This window comes from Manis pentadactyla, chromosome 1, assembly GCF_030020395.1.
Source record: "Manis pentadactyla isolate mManPen7 chromosome 1, mManPen7.hap1, whole genome shotgun sequence".
Taxonomy (NCBI): Eukaryota; Metazoa; Chordata; class Mammalia; order Pholidota; family Manidae; genus Manis; species Manis pentadactyla.
In genome coordinates, this window is record NC_080019.1 from 8,658,730 (window position 1) to 8,678,751 (window position 20,022).

The 20,022-nt window shown below is 48.7% G+C and overlaps 1 protein-coding gene across 2 annotated transcripts; it reads left to right on the forward strand.

Moving 5' to 3' along the window:
* Positions 1-9: 9 nt before the first annotated feature.
* STMN4 (stathmin 4) lies at positions 10-19,133 on the forward strand. 2 transcript variants are annotated; one of them, XM_036889131.2, is made up of 7 exons: positions 10-142; positions 11,432-11,523; positions 12,622-12,717; positions 13,848-14,056; positions 14,671-14,862; positions 15,542-15,595; positions 18,519-19,133. In XM_036889131.2, exons 2-6 carry the CDS (start codon positions 11,511-11,513, stop codon positions 15,560-15,562), a joined length of 531 nt encoding a protein of 176 aa, XP_036745026.1. In that variant the 5' UTR covers positions 10-142; positions 11,432-11,510; the 3' UTR covers positions 15,563-15,595; positions 18,519-19,133. The 2 variants fall into 2 exon arrangements, with proteins under 2 accessions (XP_036745026.1, XP_036745025.1); XM_036889130.2 differs by lacking the exon at positions 15,542-15,595 and having other exon boundaries at positions 11-142.
* The last annotated feature ends 889 nt before the right edge of the window (positions 19,134-20,022 follow it).

Sequence of the window (20,022 nt, forward strand, 5' to 3'; positions counted from 1 at the left end):
GCAACCCACGGCTGGCCAATCACAGCGCTCAGAGATGATGTCATGGCGAGAGTGAGCCTGGTGCTGATGTGGAGAGAAGCCCAGGGTACCACTAATTGACAGAGTGAGGAAGACAAGCAGCTCGCTTCGCACTGGCCTGCAGGTAAGTAGAATGAAATGCTAATTATTTGAGGCTTTTCAGTCAGAAGGTGGAAAGGAAGCCACAGAGAGGAGGACAGAGGGAAGGAAGGTGTCTGGCTTCCATTGTGTTGCTTTTGGTTTCACTCAGTCAATTAAACTTTGTCAAATCCTGGGGAGATGGGGTGAGGCGAAAGAACGGCCCTTGGCAGAGGGGTGAGGGTGGGCTACAGGGGTGTCTTTTATTCCAGAGCTCAGGACAGAGGACCGGCAGGAATTTCCAGGATTTCCTTGGGGTCCGATGTCCATGGTGTGTTGTTTCTGCATAAAAATGTGTTGCTGAGAGAGAAAGGTTTTGTTCAGGGTCCGGCTTCCCTTGGAACTGACTGACCCCCACACCCCTTTCATGCTGGAAGCTACCCTGTGTTTGACATTTCCTTTCTCAGTCACAGCCTTTCTCGGCTCCCTTTCTCATTTGTATCATCCTTTTCTTCTTGCCCTATCTGCACTGGGCCACTTTTTTCTCTTGGTTCTAAGGATGCAATGAGATCACCACCTCTTCCTTGCTCCGCCCCGCCCCGAGGTCAACCTGATCCTACCTGGGCAGGGCCGGCTGGCAGGGAAGCTGCAAACTGCGGGCACCTACAGCTGCCACGCCCTGGTCCCTGCCTGTGGCTCAGCCAGGCTCCTCTTCGCTCAGCCCACCACCCTGGCCAGGACTCTAAGCATTGTCCTCTCCTCCTCCAGACCCAGGGATTTGATGTCCTGCAGCCAGCTGTGCCCCATGTGGCGGGGCTGTCTTTGCTTTGTTCCTCCCAGGAAGACTCAGGCAGGTGTGGAGGAGCCCCATTGTCCTGAAGAAGGGCTGGTCTCCAGAACCTCTTGGGGGGCTCAAAAATATTCAGCAGCCTGAGTCCGAACACCCAGGGCTAGGGTGCCTCCATGTCTCAAGACCAAGAGGATAGTAGGAGGGGGCAGCCAGCAGTGGCCCCTGGAGTCCTGTAGCAGGGGTGGGAGGTTGAGAGGGAATGTGGGGGAATCTCCCTACTGAGGCTGAGGCCCCCTCTAGGGGAGGAAACCTCTCCTATGGGCGGGAGTCAGGGTGCCAGGAGGAATGAGATCACCCACCAGATGAGCTGAAAATCACAGTGCTGGAGTGAGCAGTGAGGGAGCAGAGGGCAGGTCTGCAGAATGGAGCTGGGGTCACCCAGGGACCTATCGTCTAGGGCCAGCCAGCCCCCAGCTCAGCCTGACCCAAGCTGCTTCCCTGAAGCCCGCTTACCAGCCCCAGCACCAGAGCACCTGTCAGCAGGTCCCAGCCCTTCTGGAATCCCCAGCTCCACCCAAGCCACTCCTGGAACAGGCTTGGAGTGGGGAGGAGCTTTAGCTGCTAGATGGACACCCCCCTACAGAGCATGGTAGGGAGTGAGCACCCCATCATTGAAGGCATTCAAGCAAAAGGGTGGCTATAGGGGAGATATCTGCGTTGTGTTGGTGACTGACCTAGATTAGTGTTTTTCAAACTGTAGATTGAGACCCATTAGTGGATCGTGAAATCAATTTTGTGGGTTGTAACTGCTATTATTTTATTTTAAAAAATGAGATAGAGTAGAAAAAAGTCAGCATTGTGTTGGTGACTGACCTGGATTAGTGTTTTTCAAGCTGTAGATTGAGACCCATTAGTGGATTGTGAAATCAATTTTGTGGGTTGTAACTGGTATTATTTTATTTTAAAAAATGAGATAGAGTAGAAAAAAGTCAAAACATCTCACACAGTAAATATTTCCTATGCCATTTTTTAGTTATATTATTTAATTTATAAACACATTTTATAAATATATTTATAAATACAAATATATTTTTATGCTTCTGCTTATATTTCAGTTATGTGTATATTTATGTGTATGTGTATGTATCAGTGACCATGTCTTTAAATATATATGTCAGTATCATGACATGTACATGCTGGGTCATGATATAAAATGTAGTTCTTTATTGTGGGTTCCAGTAAGAAAAAGGTTTGAGAAACCATGGGCTAAGTGACTTCTAGTTACCTCTTCTAACTATAAGACTATAAGCCTATGGAAAACTCTTACTAGACTGCGAACTTTGAAAAAAATTATTTTAATTGTAAAATACACATAACATGAATGTTACCATTTTAACCATTTCTAAGTGTACAGTATGTGTCACTAAGTATATTCACACTGCTGTGCAGCCATCACCCCCATCTGTCTCTGGAACCTTTCCCACATTCCCCAACTGAACAACAACCCCACCATTTCTCCTTCCCCCAGCCCCTGGCAACCCCCGTTCTGCTTTCTTTCTCTCTGAGTCTGACAGCTCTTAGGACCTCACAGAAGTGGAATTATAGGGTATTTGTCCTTTTGTGACTGGCCTGGTTCACTTAGCGCAATGTCCTCCAGGGCCATCCATGTCTTTCACTATGAACTTTTTGCACAGAGACCTGTCTTGTTCATATGTGTCCCTATGACATATATGTGCCTCTATGTGTCCCTATTTTATACCACGTACAAAAGAAGTGCCCCAAATCCAAGTATTATTTCAAATGGAAAATTGTTCCTCTTCAGGGAGATTCCAAGTTCTAACGGACCCATCAAAGCCAGAGAAGTCTAGTGTAGCATTGTCCTTCCTGCGCGGACTGTTGCACAGACATGCTCTGGGTGCTGGGGGAGTGGGAGTATCTTGCATTTCTTATTTAATATCTAGATTTCATTTTGGCTCAGCAAAATAAGTCCCACAGCCAAGTGAGGTTGGCTGCCTTTTCTCATCCGCGTAAGCCATTTTAACCACATTTGCCCTATGGGACAGAAGTGTGCTGGCTGATAACATTTAAAATAGAGCAGTAAAGATTGGTAAGCCGAGCTCTAGAGAGCAAGGTAGTAGAACAGGGAAGAGAGACGTGGGCAAGGAAGGCAGGTGAGAGGGAGGTAAGGAGAGGAAACAGTGGCCACACTGAACCAACCAAATAGAAAGAATGGGAAAATACGGATCTTTTGTGTTCTTGATTTTAAATAAGTGGATACTTTAAAAAGTCAAGATAATAATCAAAGAAAGAGCTTAGTTTTCCTGACCCCCTAAGATCCTCTCTCCAGACACCCTTGATATCTTTAGATTATTTCTTACCCGGAGAATATAATTTGGAGACATAGAATTCCCAGAGATTTGAAATCACGGGTAGGTAGAAATAAGTCATTTTGTGGGGATGGATAGAAGTTTTGGGGAAAATTATAAAACATGCAAAATGTGATTTTTATAATGCCCTCTAAGGAACCAAACTCTCCCTTCTCTACCACCACCACCCCTTTTTTTTGGCTTGGGAAATAAACATGCCTCATGTATAATTTAATTTGCTTATCAAATTAGAATTTTCTATATACAAAGATGTGATCTCTGGAGAAAGGCTACTTTTTCTGTTATGACATAAGGACAAAAAAATTTCCTCTGATGTTTAAAAAGCCCTTTTTTCAGGTTTTTACATTTTTAGTCTCATTAGGAAGACAGGAAGACACATAGATGTAGGTATGTACATACCTATCCCTCTTCCCCACGAAAGCTCACTGCACTGGTCTTTTCCATGAATTAAAACTGATTGTCGTGTGTCCACTCCCTCAGGGTCCTGCTATCAGTGGTGGGTGGTGGGAGGCAGGAAGACAGAACAGATCAGAAGGGGCAGGGGTCTGGGGTGCTTAGTCTAACTTACACCAGGGCACAGGCAACCCGGAGTTCAGAGAACAAATCAGAGAACGTGCATGCAGAGAAAGGAGCCTGAGTGTAAACTCTAGGGTGAAAGACTGAGCTGGGGAGGAGCTTAGGGACAGAGCAGAGTTCCAGTGGGTAAGCTGGGTGCTGGTGCCCAGAAATCCAGACCGGACAGGGAGTGAGGTTCAAACTGAATATGTGGAAACAGGTGGATAGGTTCTGTCTCCTGACAGCACAAACACAATTTGGCTATTGGTCCTGGGACAGGACTGTCTGTCTCCTGCACCTGTCAGCAAACCAGATATGCAAGGACTCAAGTATTCCATGATTGCTTCTTAGAAAAAAATGTACCGTACTCAGAATATGTGTATCAAATTAAAGAACACATGTCCATAAAAGACACGGTATTGATAACAGTCTTGAAGAAAGAAAACACTAGAATTTGGAGTCATTGTGCAGTCACAATCAACATGTTGATAAAAGCTGAGCGCGAATGTCAAATATCTTGATGCTAGGGAATATATCTATTAAATTCATCATTGTATTCCTTCTTAGTACCTTGCATAATGTACATAGAAGGTTCTCAACAAGTATTTGTTGAATGAATAAAGTGAGAAAGAAATCAGTAATGATAACCCGGAACTGAAAATACAGATCACTGGCAAAATCAAATTTGTAGTGAAAGTAAGGAAAAACAGGTTAAATCTCTCATCTCACGCAATGAAAACCATTAGATACTGTGTTATTCTTAATGTAATGAAAAATAGATACAAATGATTTTAACTTAAAGATAAAAACAAGGTGTAAAGCTTACAAAGCATTGGAGAAGAATGAAAGAACAAAGAAAACAAGAGTGATATTGCAAAAAATAAGAGTCTCCAGGTAGTGTATTAAATGTGGCTCAGAAACTTAGTTCTTGTCCCCCTACTTAATCTTGGAAAGGGCACTGGACCTCTTGGGCCCTCTGTTTCCTCATCAGAAAAAGGGTGAAAAATGGAAACTTAAGAGCTCTCCATGGCTCTTCCCATATATGGGCAGAGCTTGACCCCTGGAAATGTCTATAAATCTACTGCTTATTGTCTATTGATATGAAATTGAGTTAATTTGTTATACGTGAAAGGTCATGTGTATGCGTTTTAACAGGGACTTTCTGAGGCACAGCCTGATGCAAAAGAGAGCTTAATGCTTTGAATTTTGAGCACTGGGCTACCCATGGTTGGGAGGCAGGTTTGGGGCAGGCGAGCCTTTGTGCACCCTGCAACCACAGGTCCTAGGTAACCATCCATCACACTTGTATTTACGCTTAGTCTTGGATATGAGGAAGTACCATGGAACTCTGATATAAGGAGATTTTGGTTCAAGTTCATCTTTCTCATCTACTTGCCTGACTTTGAGCAAATCAAGTTACTTGCCTGAACTGATCATCTTTAAAATGGTTTTACTAGTATCTATAATAGTGTTTAGACAGAATGAAATGATAAAATATTTATGCCCAGATTAGAACTGTGTAAAAATAACAGACACAGGGAATAAAAAAAACAAAACAAAATGTCAATAGAAAAATGTAGCCAAATGACAGGGACTTTTCTGTGTCACATTGATGTCCTGAAATATGTTAATATGTTTGTAATGAGAACATTACATATAAAATGCCTATGTGCATACAGAGAAGACAAGTAGTGATTCTATAGCCTCTTACTACGCTGATGGACAGTGACTGTAATGGGGTATATGGTGGGGACTTGATAATGGGGGAAATCTAGTAAACACAATGTTGCTCATGTAATTGTATATTAATGATACCAAAATTAAAAAAATGCCTATGTGCATATAATGTACTTTCAGTATCTCATAAACTGTAAAGCACTACAAAATATTCCTCTTGTTGTGACTAGGAGTAGATTTTGTTCTATATGCTGATGCTTCTGAGAACTTTGACCCCAGGACCCCTCACGGTCCCTGGGTCACAGTGCCTTGCACTACAGCCAGCGATCCTGAATAGAAGTCCGTGCCCCTGAACTTTACTTCTCATATGTTGATTCTTCTGTACATATTGAATGGAAAATAAAAGTAGCCCCGAAAGTGCCATCACTGTGGATCATTTAGGGCTGTGGTTTTCCAGATTCAGCTTTGCGTCCCTCCCTGGTCCAACTGCCTGTTACGGCTGTTACAGCTAGGGGGCGCTCCTCAGACTCAGCCCCCAGAGCTCTGCTCTTGTCTACAGGTGCCACCTCCCCGCTTCCCAGAAGCTGCGTTTCTAGCTAGACACTGTCTGGAGGTTGCCGCTGACCATGTCTCCCACCACCTACTACGTTTGAAGCTCTTAGAAGAAATTAGATGCCAGTTCCCCAAAGCCATTTCCTCACACACTGTCCTGCTTTGCCCAGCTTCCCTCTGTGCACCTCCCTAGTCCCTTCTTGGCCTGTATCCGCGCCTTCCCCCTTTATAACATGGCCCATGCTACTGCAGGAGAATTGCAGAAGGCCTGCAGAGCATCTGCAAAACTTCCAGAGGCTCCAAATTCCCGCCCAAGGAACCTGTTTCATCTTTTTCATTATCAAAAGTCCTTGTAGTTATTTTAGGCCCTAGCTGAGGGCTTGGCACAGAATTTAATTTCAATAAATATTGTGGGGAGAATGAAAACCACATTCATGAAAAATAATTTACCTCCTTTTTAAAAAAAATCCAAGTAAGACATATATATATGGCTGCCAATCAGCCCTCCTATCAGCACAAAACAGCCAGGGTTACTGTACGGAGGTGATATGATTCCATGACATTTAGGTAGCTTGTGCAGCTTATTTCAGAAAAATATGTAACTTCAACAGGACTTTTTTAAAAAGACTGGTAACTGGCACAGATGTAAAACGCCACCTTGCCGTACTGCTTCTGGTTAGCAGACCAGGGTCCGAGCTCACTGCTTCCGTGCTCTGATTCTGTGCCAGACCTCCTATGGTGTCTCTGAACACCCTTGTCAGGAGCTGCTCTGCTCAAACCACTTGGAGTGCATGAGCTTCTTATCCCTCAAAGAGTCCACATGGGATTGATACATCCCAACGGCATTAGCTGGGTGTCTCTTGCAGTGACAAATAAAACCCTTGCTTACTTGGGCTATGTGGGCATTCAGGGGTGCCTCAGAGGTTGGATGTGTGCCCAGTAAATGGCCATGTGGCATCTGGGAGCTTGAGGCTGTCTTGGTTATTGGCTGCATTCCAGAAAGCCTGGGAGCATGGGTCACCATTTCTGGTCACATAATAAAGTCCTTCTGAATCCCCATCTTTACTGCTGCTCCGGCGGCCCCCATCCGGGCTGTCCTCTCACATCCTGATGTGTGAAGGGGAAAGACCCTGGCACTGGGATCCAGAGTCTTGGACTCTGGGGCCCCCTCTGCCACCGACCCAGGGTGACCTTAGGTCTCTCGCCCCCAGGGATGAATATATTGGCATTTGGAAGGGACAATTGTTGGGTATGTGGCATTGTTGTGTGTAAATGCAGGAGGTTTAGCCTACTCAGCTCCTGCCCACAACTACCTATAGCACCCAGTCTAGTGACCATTGAAAAATACCAAGTAATGAAAAGTACAATATAGGGAAAATAGTCAGTAATATTGTGATATCTTTGTATGGTGACCGCTGGCAACTACATTTATGTGGTGAGCATTTTGCAATGTGTATAATTGTTGAATTATTGTATTGTATACTTGAAACCAATGTAATATTATATATCAACAATACTTCAATTAAAAGAAAAGTCCCATCTATTTTCCGGGAGTGAGGCCGCCGCTAGTTGAGGGCCTGTAGTGGCTGCCAGTTCTCACCGCCTCAGGCATTCTGATGTTCTGGGGGCAGCTGGGGGCGCTGACCTTTCCCCCAACCACGTCACCACGAGATCCTTCTTCAGTCAACAGCCTTGATTCTAGACCTTCGCTGTCATCTACCCCCATCCCTGAGTTAACTTACTCTGAGTCTTATCTCCTGATGGCCTGGATCTCTGTGTGGCCAGGTTACCACTAACTAATTAATTTTACCAATTATGCTATTGGTTCCACCGATCAACAAAAATATGTGATTGCTTTGCTTTTCCATACTTAGACTCTTCTGAGTTGTAAGTGTAGGGAGCAGTTTGCCAGTGGGAAGCAGGAGTAGGACTTCACTGGGCTTTCCAGAAGAGTCTTTCCCTCCCGCCCCGCCTTTATTTCCTTTCTCAGAATGTTCCTTGGGCAGCAGCCACATCTTTTGGGTCTTGAGTGCAGAAGCAATGACATGACTTTGGCATGAGGCTTTCTAAGGGCCCCGCATACCCACAGGTACACATCAGAGGGCGTGTCAACACTGGGCAGCTGAGATAAGGTGAAAGAACCATGGGTTTCAACCCTGGCTTTGTAACTTGCTGAGTGTATTAGTTTCCTGTGGCTGCTGTGACAAATTACCCCAAACTTGGCTTGAAACAGCAGAAATTCATTCTCTTACAGTTCTGGAGGCCAGAAGTCCTCCATTAAGGTGTTAACAGGGCCACAGCCCCCGTGGACTCCAGGGGGAATCCTTCCTGTCCTCTCCCAGCTTCCGGTGGCTCCAGATTCTCCCCGGCCTGTGGCTGCACCCCTCCAGCCTCTGCCTCCATCTTCACACAGCCTTCTTACCTCTCCTTTATGTGTCTTTTATAAAGACACTTGTCATTGGATTTTGGTGCCACCCAGACAGTACAGGGTGATCTCATCTTGAGATCCTTAATTAAATTAAATCTGCAAAGACTCCAAATAAGATCACCTTCCCAAGTTGCAGGGATTCGGGCGTGGACATCCCTTATCGGGGGACACCATTCAACCCACTGCTCTGAGTGACCTTGGAAATGTCACATAGCCTCAATGAGCCTCAATACCTACATGTATAAATCAGGGGTAATAATTCCTATGTCACAAGGTTGTTGTGAAAATTAAAGAGAAAGCATTTGTCACATAGGAGGTGCTGTATAAATACACATTTTTATTTGTGCAGACTCCAGGGCTGTGAAACTAGGAGCTCCCAGTTACAAATCCCTTGGCCACGCACACCTCTGCCCTTCTCTGGCTGTGTCCTGATTCCTGCGCTTGTCTTCTCTGTCTCTCCGACCTGAGTTCTCCACTGGTTCCTCCTGCTCCTAAGGGTCCTCGCACAACATCTTCCATGGAAGTGTAGAAAGCACTTCCTACATATTTTTAATTAAATAATCTTCAGGCCAGACTGGCTTTCCCTGAGTCCCCAGGACCATGGAGGAACCAGCAGTTAGCATCCAGCCCCTCCACTGGCCACAAGGGAAGAGCTTCAGAGTCAGAAGACCCGGATCCTAGAACCAGCTGTAACCCTACCCAGCCGTGTGACCTTAGCCAAGAGCCTTAACTTCTTTCTGAGTCCCATATTCTTCATCTGAAAGTGATACTTGTCATGTCAGCCTAGGCCAGTCTCATGGGAAGATCACCTAGGATAATGTGGGTGACGGGGATTGTAATCTGTAAGGTGGTCCATGGGCACAGGGCATCATTATCATTTTCGGGCTCAGGCCGAGGGGCATGTCCCTGACCCCAGTACCTCCTTCTTCAGAAATAGCCCAGCTCAGTCCCCCTTCTTTCTATGGTGTTTCTCTCTGTTTGTATCCCCACTTCTCATGCATTATCCAGGCGAAAGTCTGGGGCCGCTCCCTCTCCCGGCAGGAGCTCAGTCACTCTGCCAGCCGCCTCCTCATCCATCAGCCTGGGCATGAGGGGAGATTGTGGAGAATGGAGCCTCCTACCCCGGACGTAGCGTCCAGTCCTGCTCAGGGGGCCACTGGTACTGTCAGGATCAGCCTGACTCCGGGAAGAGAAGCTTATTGTGCTGCCTTGGGAGGGGGTGGCGGGGGCCTCTGGCTTCAAAAAGAACAAGGAGGATGTGGCGACATGCAGGGCACAGAGCACCCTAGGCAAGCTGGCCTGGCTTCAACTCTCCACTCTCTCACTTGCTAGCGGCCTGACCCTGAGCAAACCCCATAAGCCCTCTGAGCCTCTGCTTCCTCATCTGCAAATGGGGATGGCAGATCCCACCTGCAGGACCCTGGTCTCCAGAGGAAAAACCTCACCAAGGAAGGAAAGGGATTCTAAGTCAGCCTCAGGTCCCTTTGCCTCCTGAAGAGGCTGGCAGTGAGGCTGTTGGCTCACGTGCCACCTGCTGGTGCAGTCTCCCCTGAGGGTGGCTGTCTCATGCTTTCCAGAGACACAGAACCAGTAGGATACAGACAGAGAGAGACTCATGTTGAAGGTCTGGCTCCTCAGTTAAGGAGGCTGAGAAATCCCCTGCCCGGGAAAGCCGGGGCAGAATGCCAGTCCGCGTCTGGAGTCCCGAGGGCCAGGAGCCCCCGTGTCTGAGCACAGGAGAAGGCAGAGGTCCTGGCTGAAGCAGAGGAAGCAGGCTGGCCTTTGGGTTCTATCCAGGCCCTCAGTGGACTGGGTGGCCACCTTCTGTGCTCAGATGGCAGTCTCTCCCAGCAGCAGCCTCACAGGCACGCCCAGGAAGAATGCTTGCCAGTTAGCTGGGCTCCTCTTCGTTCAGTCAAGTTGACACAAAAATTGACCATCACAGAGCAAGGACCATGGAGTCCCCTTGGCGGCCACTTGTCACTGGCTATTCCCCACTCCCTCGGATGGTCGCTTTCAGCGGAGGCCTGTCACCCACTGTCCCCAGGACGCTCCTTGGTCTGCTCTCTGTCCAGCTCTCCTGCTTCATCTCTCCCTCCTCTTCCACACGTTCTGGCCCAGGATCATGCAGTCGAGAACCCCCAGACCTGGAGCTCTCCCACCCCTGACCCTGCATGCTCTGCTTCCCCAGGAGAATGCCAGCCCTGCCACCTTCTGCTTAATTCTGACTCATTCAAGACTCGGTTCAGATGCTGGGGGCACCAGGGGGCACCTGCCTCCCTCTGCAGACCTCATGCTGAGTGTGGAGCCCCATCTTCTGGGCCCCCACAATAATCCCACATGCTAATTCCCACCTCCACACCTGACTTACAATGACAGTATTCCTCAGCGTCGTTTCTTCTCATAGTTCCGATTGTCCTAAATGGGGTCCAGGTGTGCTTAGGACAGTGTTTTTGGTGGGGAAGGGAGTGAGGGGGCTTCTGAAGAGGTATTTTGGTGTCCTCTGCCCAATTCCCTCCCACCCCCCAGCAGAACGGGCGAATGGGAAGCTGGGACGGGCCTGGGGAGGAATTCAGGACACACAGTTATTTTGGGAATACTTCCTGGGTGATTCTGACTGAGGACTTGTCTCTCACCCTAACCTTTGCACTGGACCAGGCCACGAGCTTTGCAGGGAGGTAGACAAATGCCCCTTGATGCATATAGTCTGAGGAAACCCCTGTTTCTGAGACTGGATAGCCAGTTGTGAAACTGTTGTCGATGCCTGGAGGCTGAACTGATTGGGGTGATGTCGGGGTGCGAGGCTGGTGTTTGGGAGAGGGGGAGTTGGTGTGGAGAGGTTCTGGGGGTGGAGCAGACCAGTCCCCACTGGGATTCTCTCCCTGGTTGTGGAAGGACCTTGCTTATGTGAATAACCTGTCAGCAGTAAAATATTCTGTTTCTCAGGTTTGGGACAGCATCCTGAGCTGGTGACAGCCTTACTCTGTGAATTTCAGTGGGATTCAGCTCTCACATTTCAGAAAACATGACCCTCGCTGGTAGGTACAAAAACCGCCTACGTGACGGGCATCCCAGTGGAGGGGATTTATGTGTACACGCGCGTGCACTTTCCATATGCACAGAAAGGAAAAATACCAACAGGGAGTCCATGTAAGGGTTACAAGAAATTACCTCCAGGTGGTGGGTGACATCACAGCTGAGCTTTTCTGCCTTTCACTCATCTCTGTGTGTGTTTAAAAAAAATTTCAACAATGCACATGTATTACTTTTGAAGTTAATTTTGTTTTCCATCTGAAAAAGGAAATGAGGGGAAGAGGGTCTGGCACTGTGCAGGGGCTTTACCTAGACAGCCTGAGTACACCTAGCTTAAAAGAAAGCACGGCCCCGGGGCAGTGAGGAGGAATGTCAGGAGCATGTGCCAGCACCAGGGCGGGGGTGGGCTGGACGACGGCACATCGGCTCCAACCTGTGACCGCCTGCTGTTCAAATCCTCCCCCGACAAAGAGAGAGTAGACAGTGGTGAGGGTACGTACACCTGCAGCCCTCGTGGACGCCAGACACTCTGGCACTGACCACCACTCTGGCTGGGAAGGCCAGAGAAGGCTCCCTGCCTGAACTTGCCCCCCAGTGAGGGGCAAGACCAGAGGGCCTGTGGTGAGTCTCTTTACTCCTCAGGGAGACACTGCCAAGCACGTTGAGTAAAATGGAGTGTGGATTTCCTGCATTCTGGAGCATAATAAATGAAATACCCCGGGCAAGTGTGGGGAGACCGAGAGTGGGGTCCAGGGTGCCAGGCTGGGGCAGAGGCATGCGTGCTTGGGGCCTTTACCTGAGGGCATTTTGTATTCAGGTAATGGGGGAAAGATGATGACCTGGGGAGAAGATAGGCCCATCTGGGCACTCTGGAAGGCTCTGCTTCTAACAGGTGGACAGAAGTGGGTCCGAATCACACAGAGGAATCCTAAACAGGACTGCTCGGGGTCAAGGGAGGTGACCCAGCCAGGGCAGGAGTCTGGGTGTTTGGGTGCTTCTGGGGAGCCTGGTGACCCCTGGCTGCTCCGGCACCCGGCCGAGCGTGGATGCTGACTCCTGAGCCCTGGAGGGGGTCGCCATCTTCACCTGTGGTGTCTCCTCAGCCTACAAAGAGAAGATGAAGGAACTCCCGCTGGTGTCCCTGTTCTGCTCCTGTTTCCTGGCCGATCCCCTGAATAAGTCATCCTATAAGTACGAAGGTAAGTCAGGGCCATGGCAGGGAGAGTAATGGGTGGAGGGTTCCTGTGGCTTGTATCCGTAACAACAGAGCCCCTGACCCCAATTTCATGAAACTCTCCTCCCAGTAAAATTACCCAGCCAATTCTCAGGGTCTCAGCTCCAGGTGGAGGCAGGCAAGGGGCTGCAGGGGGTGCCTAGACAGCAGCCGAAGGTCTGAGTCAGATCCCCTGCAGAGTGCTTTTAATCTTAGCTTTTTTTCATTTGTTTAACAAATGGATGCTGTGGAGGATGCAGAGGTGAAACAGACAGAGATCCTGCCCTCAGGGACACTTAAACTAGGAGAGAAGACAAGACGTGGTGTAAATCACTAGATTCCACCGTGAGCGGTAGAGGATGCTCTGGGAGGGTCCGGAGATGGGAAGAGGACTTCCACCTACGGCCACCCCAGGAGGGTCTGTGGTAGCCGTGCTGCCTGGGACCTGGGACAGAGTCCCAGGGTGCTGGCAGAGAGCACCGAATAGCCCCATCATGGTTTGTAGTGTCGGTGAACAGGTCACCTCTTAATTTCCCAGAGATAAAAAAGGAAGGGGTTGGTTTGGTCTGGAAATGAGAGCTGGGGGTGCTCGGGTGACCTGAGATTGTCTTTTCTGTTTAGGCTGGTGTGGGAGACAGTGTAGGAGAAAAGATCAAAGCCAGCGGGAAGACAGTGCTGACTGGAGAGAAAGAAGAGAGCGGGGTAGGAGGGAGTAGGGGGAGAGGTGTCAGCAGGCCGAGCCTTCAGATCTGGAGCGGGATGAGCCGCGGGCGGGCGGTGGGTAAACGCACCACTTCGGGCCACCGTAGACGACAGCTGGAGCAAGGCTGGAGCAAGAGCTCGACTACGGCAGGAGGCTTGTGGCGGAAGCAGAAGCCGGAGCCGCTGCTACAGCCATTCTTAGAAATCACGTGTCCTGGGACCCCTTCTCTTGGAGCCTGAGACTGTACGGTGGCTACCAACTCCTCCTGGCCCCTCAGAGCCCACTGCCCTTAGGTGCCATGTTCAGGGCAGACCCAGGACCCCATCTCCCGGATCTCCCACATCTGTGTGCATGCTTCACGGGGGCTCCTGTGGTCTTCACGGGCTGAGCAGCTCCTTTCCTGCTCCCTGCAGCAGACACCGTGGACCTGAACTGGTGTGTGATTTCTGACATGGAAGTCATTGAGCTGAACAAGTGCACCTCAGGCCAGTCCTTTGAAGTCATCCTGAAGCCGCCCTCCTTTGATGGGGTGCCTGAGTTCAATGCCTCGCTACCCAGGCGGCGAGACCCTTCACTGGAAGAAATCCAGAAGAAACTAGAAGCAGCCGAGGAGCGAAGGAAGGTAAGTGCTATCGTCTTCCCTCCATCTAAGTGTGAGGGGGAGGGAGTTGGTTTAAGAAAGTTAAGGAAAGGGTGGCAGGGGATGAAGGTCATGATATGGGCCACTACCACCCCCTCGTGTGCCTTCTGTGTTTTCTGTTGGTTCTTATGTGTCAACGCTGATGCCATCTTTGTGTATGTTTTCCCTCATCTTTCAAGCGGAAAATAATCTTCCCCTCCCTTAAATTCCTGTAACATTTCCTCTCTACCACTTAAGGCACATGTCACATGCTCATCTCTACTAGACCTGCAGTTAACAAGCTTCCTAGGTCATGCTGATATATGTCTTATCTCTCCTAGACATTTTTCCTTCTTAAGTTTCTAGAATAGTGCCTGGCACACAGTATATGCTCACCCAGTATTTGTGAGTCAATGAATGATAGCAAGGAGAAAAAGAGAACTGAGGGTATGGTGGGAGGACCCAGTACGTCTTTCTTACTTCCTGCCAGAGGGCCAAGGACCAGGCTCAGGGAGGTGTGCTCCGGGTGTGGGGTTCTTGACGGTAAGTCGCAATAGTGTAAATACACCCTGATGTCTCACCTTCAAGGGCCTCTTTCTCTCTCTGTGCTTCCATAGTACCAAGAAGCTGAGCTCCTGAAGCACCTGGCAGAGAAACGAGAACATGAGCGGGAGGTGATCCAAAAAGCCATAGAAGAAAACAACAACTTCATCAAGATGGCTAAGGAAAAACTGGCCCAGAAGATGGAATCCAACAAGGAGAACCGGGAGGCCCACCTTGCCGCCATGTTGGAACGGCTGCAAGAGAAGGTAGGTGGTCTTGGACCGGAAAGGAGACTGCTGGGATACTCTCTTCCTCCACGGCAAGTATAACGGACCTATATGTCATTTCGGGGAGCAAACAGCCTCCGGCAGGAATGGGGATATTTCTGTTAGAGCGTTCCATGGATTGACTATAAGAGAAGTTGTAGGCAAGAATCATGGACCAAGCTTTGGAATTCCTTGGGAGTTTTGCTGCACAGCTACACAGTTGAAATTTCCCATTGTTTTAGGAAGATCAGATCTCTTGTCTTAGAGAAACAGCCTGCCTAATGCATGGGAGTAGGGACGAACAAGCGGTTGTACTGTCCTGGCTTCATCCTTGAATGGGCCGATTTGATTTAATGAAAGATGCTGACATGAGCTCTCGGCTCTAAGCCAAGGGTATGATGAGCTGAGTTGCCCATTGAGCAGGAAATACAATTCTCTCCAAACCTCTTGATATGGACCGAGTGAGTCACAGGTCTTTCCAATATTCTGCTTTTTGTCAATAAACCAAATGGTGTCACCTAAATATGAGAAACATGAGAGGCTGAGGTTGGTCCCACGTGTCAGCAGAAGAATAGCCCGTTCTGCTGAGAACACGCTGGCCTCATTTCCTGAGTCTCAAGGCTGCCCCAGTTTCTCCTGCAGCTCCCGGGAGAGCTCCAGCTCTGTGTTTTATTTCCAGGAACCGCCTGCTGCGCGGTGACTCCCGGGACCCGATCGGTGGCCTCGTCCCATGGTGAGCAGCGTGGTCCCCGCTCCTTCCTGCCCGTCCACCTAGAGTCTTAGGCCCTTGGCAACAGCTGCTAGAAAGATCTGGTTTCTTCACAGGGGATCTGAATGCTGCCTAGGCCGTGCAGCTGGCCAGCATGTGGGCAGCCCCTCGGCTCTTACACTCCGTCCTTCTAGGGACAGTGAGGCCTCCAACAAGTATTAGGTGGGAGGGAAGTATCTGGGTCTGACGTCAGTCTTCCCCAGTTATTGGAGATGACTGGGAGCAAACTCTTACAGGAAAAAGTCTGAGATTGGGATAGATGGGGCATGGGCTTTCAGGCCAAACGCAAGCAAACAGCCGAGGCTAGGGCCTTGATATGGCTTTGAAAGACCGCAAAGCACTTTCATTTCATCATATCCCTATCTTCACAACAAGCCCACGAGGCAAGATGACTGTGTTATCCACACTTATACCAGTGAGAGAACTGTGTCAGAGAGTGTCAAAAGACTTGCCCAGGGTCACACAGCCACTAAGTGGCAGAGCTAGGACTAGAACCCAGTTCTCTGGCTACTAGTCCAGATGGCTTTTTCAACACTTGTTCCAAGAAGAGCAGCCCGCAGTCATCCTGCCAGTCTTGTTAGAGAGAGGGCCACTGGAGGCCATGGAAGGGGAGTCTAGAAACCTAGGGTTCTGCCCAGCAAGCTCACCTGGGAATGGAGGTAGATTCTGAGGTAGAGAGATTGGGAAGGTCCATGCTCTGGAGTCAAAGCTCCGCAGGTAAGGTAAGGCTCAAAGCAGCAAGACGTCACAGCAAACATTTGAGTGGGTATTGCTCTCCTGGGATCTTGACCCCTATTCATCCTTGCCCACTGGTGCAGGTAGGAGGTAGAATGAGAAAGAGGGGGTGTGGTTTCTGCCCTGCTCCAGTCTGGGAACACCATCAGCAATATCTTCTGTGTCAGTATTTGTGTGGGTCACCGACCATCTGCACCAGACTTACATGGTGTAAAGTTTAAAATGACAGATACTCAGACCCTACACCAGCCCTACCAGCCCTGGCTTTCTAGGGATGGTGCCAAGGACCTGCGGTTAACAAGCTTTGTAGGTCATGCTGATATGTAACAAGGCTGAGAACCACTGCCCTAGCTACACCGTTCCCCACATTTGCCCCAGAGCCATGGAAAGTTCTAGGGCCTCTCCAGGAACCTGGACTGCCTCAGGAGGCCTTCTCCAGACTGACTGGTGATATCTGGATGTATGCCAGGGTCTGGCAGAGACAATATTTATTGAGCACCTACTATGTGTAAGGTACCGTAGGAGGAACTGGGGGATACAGGGAAGAAAAAGGTGTGCTCTCTGCCCACAAGGAAGTCACCGTTTGATAGAGGGCCCAGATATGTGCACAATGAACAGTAATGTCAGGCGGACCACCGTCAGCCCTAGAGGTGAACACAGAATTCTACAGGGCAGAGCGTTCCCTCCACCCTCCTCTGGTCTTTAAAGAACAGAGAACTGAGTCCTGATCAGTGAAGCAAATCGGTCGAGGTCACACAGCTGATGGGCCTTTAATGAGAGATCCCTTCCTTTGTCCTGATGATGCTGTGAAACAAAAGAAGATTCTCTCTTTTTTTTTTTAGATAATTATTTTTTATTGAAGGGTAGTTGACACAGAGTATTACATTAGTTTCAGGTGTACAACACAGTGATTCAACATTTATATACATGATAATTCTAGGTACCAGCTATCACCATACCAAGTTGTTACAATATTTTGACTATATTCCTTATGCTATACATTACATCCCGGTTACTTATTTATTTTACAATTGGAAGTGTGTATATATATATATATATATATATATTTTGTGTGTGTGTGAGGGCATCTCTCATATTTATTGATCAAATGGTTGTTAACAACAATAAAATTCTGTATAGGGGAGTCAATGCTCAATGCACAATCATTAATCCACCCCAAGCCTAATTTTCGTCAGTCTCCAATCTTCTGAAGCATAACAAACAAGTTCTTACATGGAGAGCAAATTCTTACATAGTGAATAAGTTACATGGTGAGCAGTACAAGGGCAGTCATCACAGAAACTTTTGGTTTTGCTCATGCATTATGAACTATAAACAGTCAGTTCAAATATGAATACTCATTTGATTTTTATACTTGATTTATATGTGAATCCCACATTTCTCCCTTATTATTATTATTATTATTTTTAATAAAATGCTGAAGTGGTAGGTAGATGCAAGATAAAGGTAGAAAACATAGTTTAGTGTTGTAAGAGAGCAAATGTAGATGATCAGGTGTGTGCCTGTAGACTATGTGTTAATCCAAGCTAGACAAGGGCAAGAAAACACCCACGTATGCAGAAGATAAGAAGATTCTCTTAATGAGACTTGTTTGAAAGTCCACTTTTTGGAGATGGAAAACATTTCCAAAATTTCTTCAGTCAGTTTGTACTTTAAGGGGCCTCATCTTTTATCAGGTGCTTAGACAACCTTTGCTAAGGAGACAGACAAGAAGCTAAAGCAACAGCCAAGTTGCATGTATGTGTGGGGGACTCCTGCCTGACTACCTGCACCTCTGGTGCAAACTACAGTGAGCCGTTCCTTACAAAGTCAAGCAATGTCATTGGTGCAACCCCAGAATGGTCAGGTGTGGGAGGGAGAGGCTGGTGGGCCCTGGGGTCGCTCTGAGGTGGTCCCCCCACTGGAGGTTGGCCCTGGTCAATGAGCTCTCTGGGGCCATACCAGCCGTCTCACTCACCTGCCGCCCACCAGTCTCACTTGCCACCTTCTGCCCCTTCTCAGGACGTCTGTGCAGACCCTGCTCTTCACTCGTGTGGCAGCCATTCTTTGCTTTGGATTCTCTTGCCCTTCAGCCTCCCTTTATCTCGGGGAAGCCTGTGTGACCCGGCCCTTTTCCCTCCCTTTCCTGCAGGACAAGCACGCGGAGGAGGTGCGGAAAAACAAGGAGCTGAAGGAAGAGGCCTCTAGGTAAAGCCCTGAGGCCAAAGAAGTTTCCAGAACAGCCGGACAGCTCCAGCAGCTCCGCAGTTCCTGAGGCAGCCTCGCCCACCGCCGGCTGCTCTCCCAGCACTGGGGTTTGGGGGGTGGGGGGTGGCCGGGGGTTGTTTCCTCTGCTTTTGGTGTTTGTACATGTTAAGAATTGACCAGTGAAGCCATCCTATTTGTTTCTGGGGAACAATGATGGGGTGGGAGAGGGGAGAGAAGGGGAGAGTTTGAGAAAGGGAGGTACAGAAGGACTCACAAGCATTGCAGCCCCGCCCACTGCAGAGTCAGGTCAAGTCCTTGGCTTTTCTTCACAGTAAACATCCAGGCACCATGTTGAGGGGAGTTGAAACAGGGCAGTAGAAGCTCCGAGTGAAGGACAGAGTCCTGGGTGGGGCAGCGGCTGCAGGGCGTGGCAGGAAGGGGCCCAGGGAGAGGGCGGGGGCCCGCAGGTGTTGCTCCCGCCCTGCAACAGGTGGGATGAGGTCTGAATGTGTGTGTCTTAACCATCATCTTTTGATCATCATGACCAATGAAATATTTATTCCAAGTCTCCAGTTCTTTATTTCCCGAATTTGTCTCTTGGATGATTGCCAGAATATTCTTGAGTTCAGCTGCCACCTATCAGGTGGCAAATGTCCCTTTTGTTTGTTAGTTTGACCACGAGAGCATCTGAAGTGCTGGGCAAGGCGGGTTGAAACATGCTAGCTTTTGGCATAAGCGAGAAGTGTGCTTTGCTTTCTCTCCTTCTACCTTGGAACCTCCTTGGTGGGCTGCCTGCTCCTGGATTGAGTGCACTGCGCTGATGAGAAAGGAAACCCAACCTTCCCTTCTGTGGACTGACATTCTAATGTTGTTCCCAAGGTGCAGAGTAAGAAGGAAGCCGTCCTCACTTTGGGGGTGTGGGATTCCAGGTGGCCACGAGAAAATGAAAGAAAACGAAAATGAAAGGTTTGTCAGTGGAAGCAGAGGAGGTCATTTCAGACCCACCAGTCACCTTATCCAGAACATGAATCCACGGCTCGCTAATGAGTCTCCCCCTTGTCTTCCCTGCACACAGAAGTGGGTAGGGGGGCAGCCCTCACGAACAGGGGCCCAGGGCATCTCCCCACCCTGCCCTGCATACTGTGTAGCTTTGTACAGCTTTGCAAAAAAAACATTTGGCATTGCCTCCCCACCCCCACCAGTGGTTCTAAAATTTAGCTTCATTTTAGGACGAGATAACAGGAGGGGTCAGAGAGGAGGACGATGAGGAGGTTGAGGATGGTGGTGGTGGTGGTGATGCTAATGATGGCTCCTCACAGTTAGGTAGATATATATAAAATCTCATTTAGTCTTCATAACAACCCTACCCAGTGAGCATTCTTATTATCCCATTTGGCAGACAAGGAAACTGAGGGATAAAAAAGTTAAGTAACTTGCTCAAGGCCATA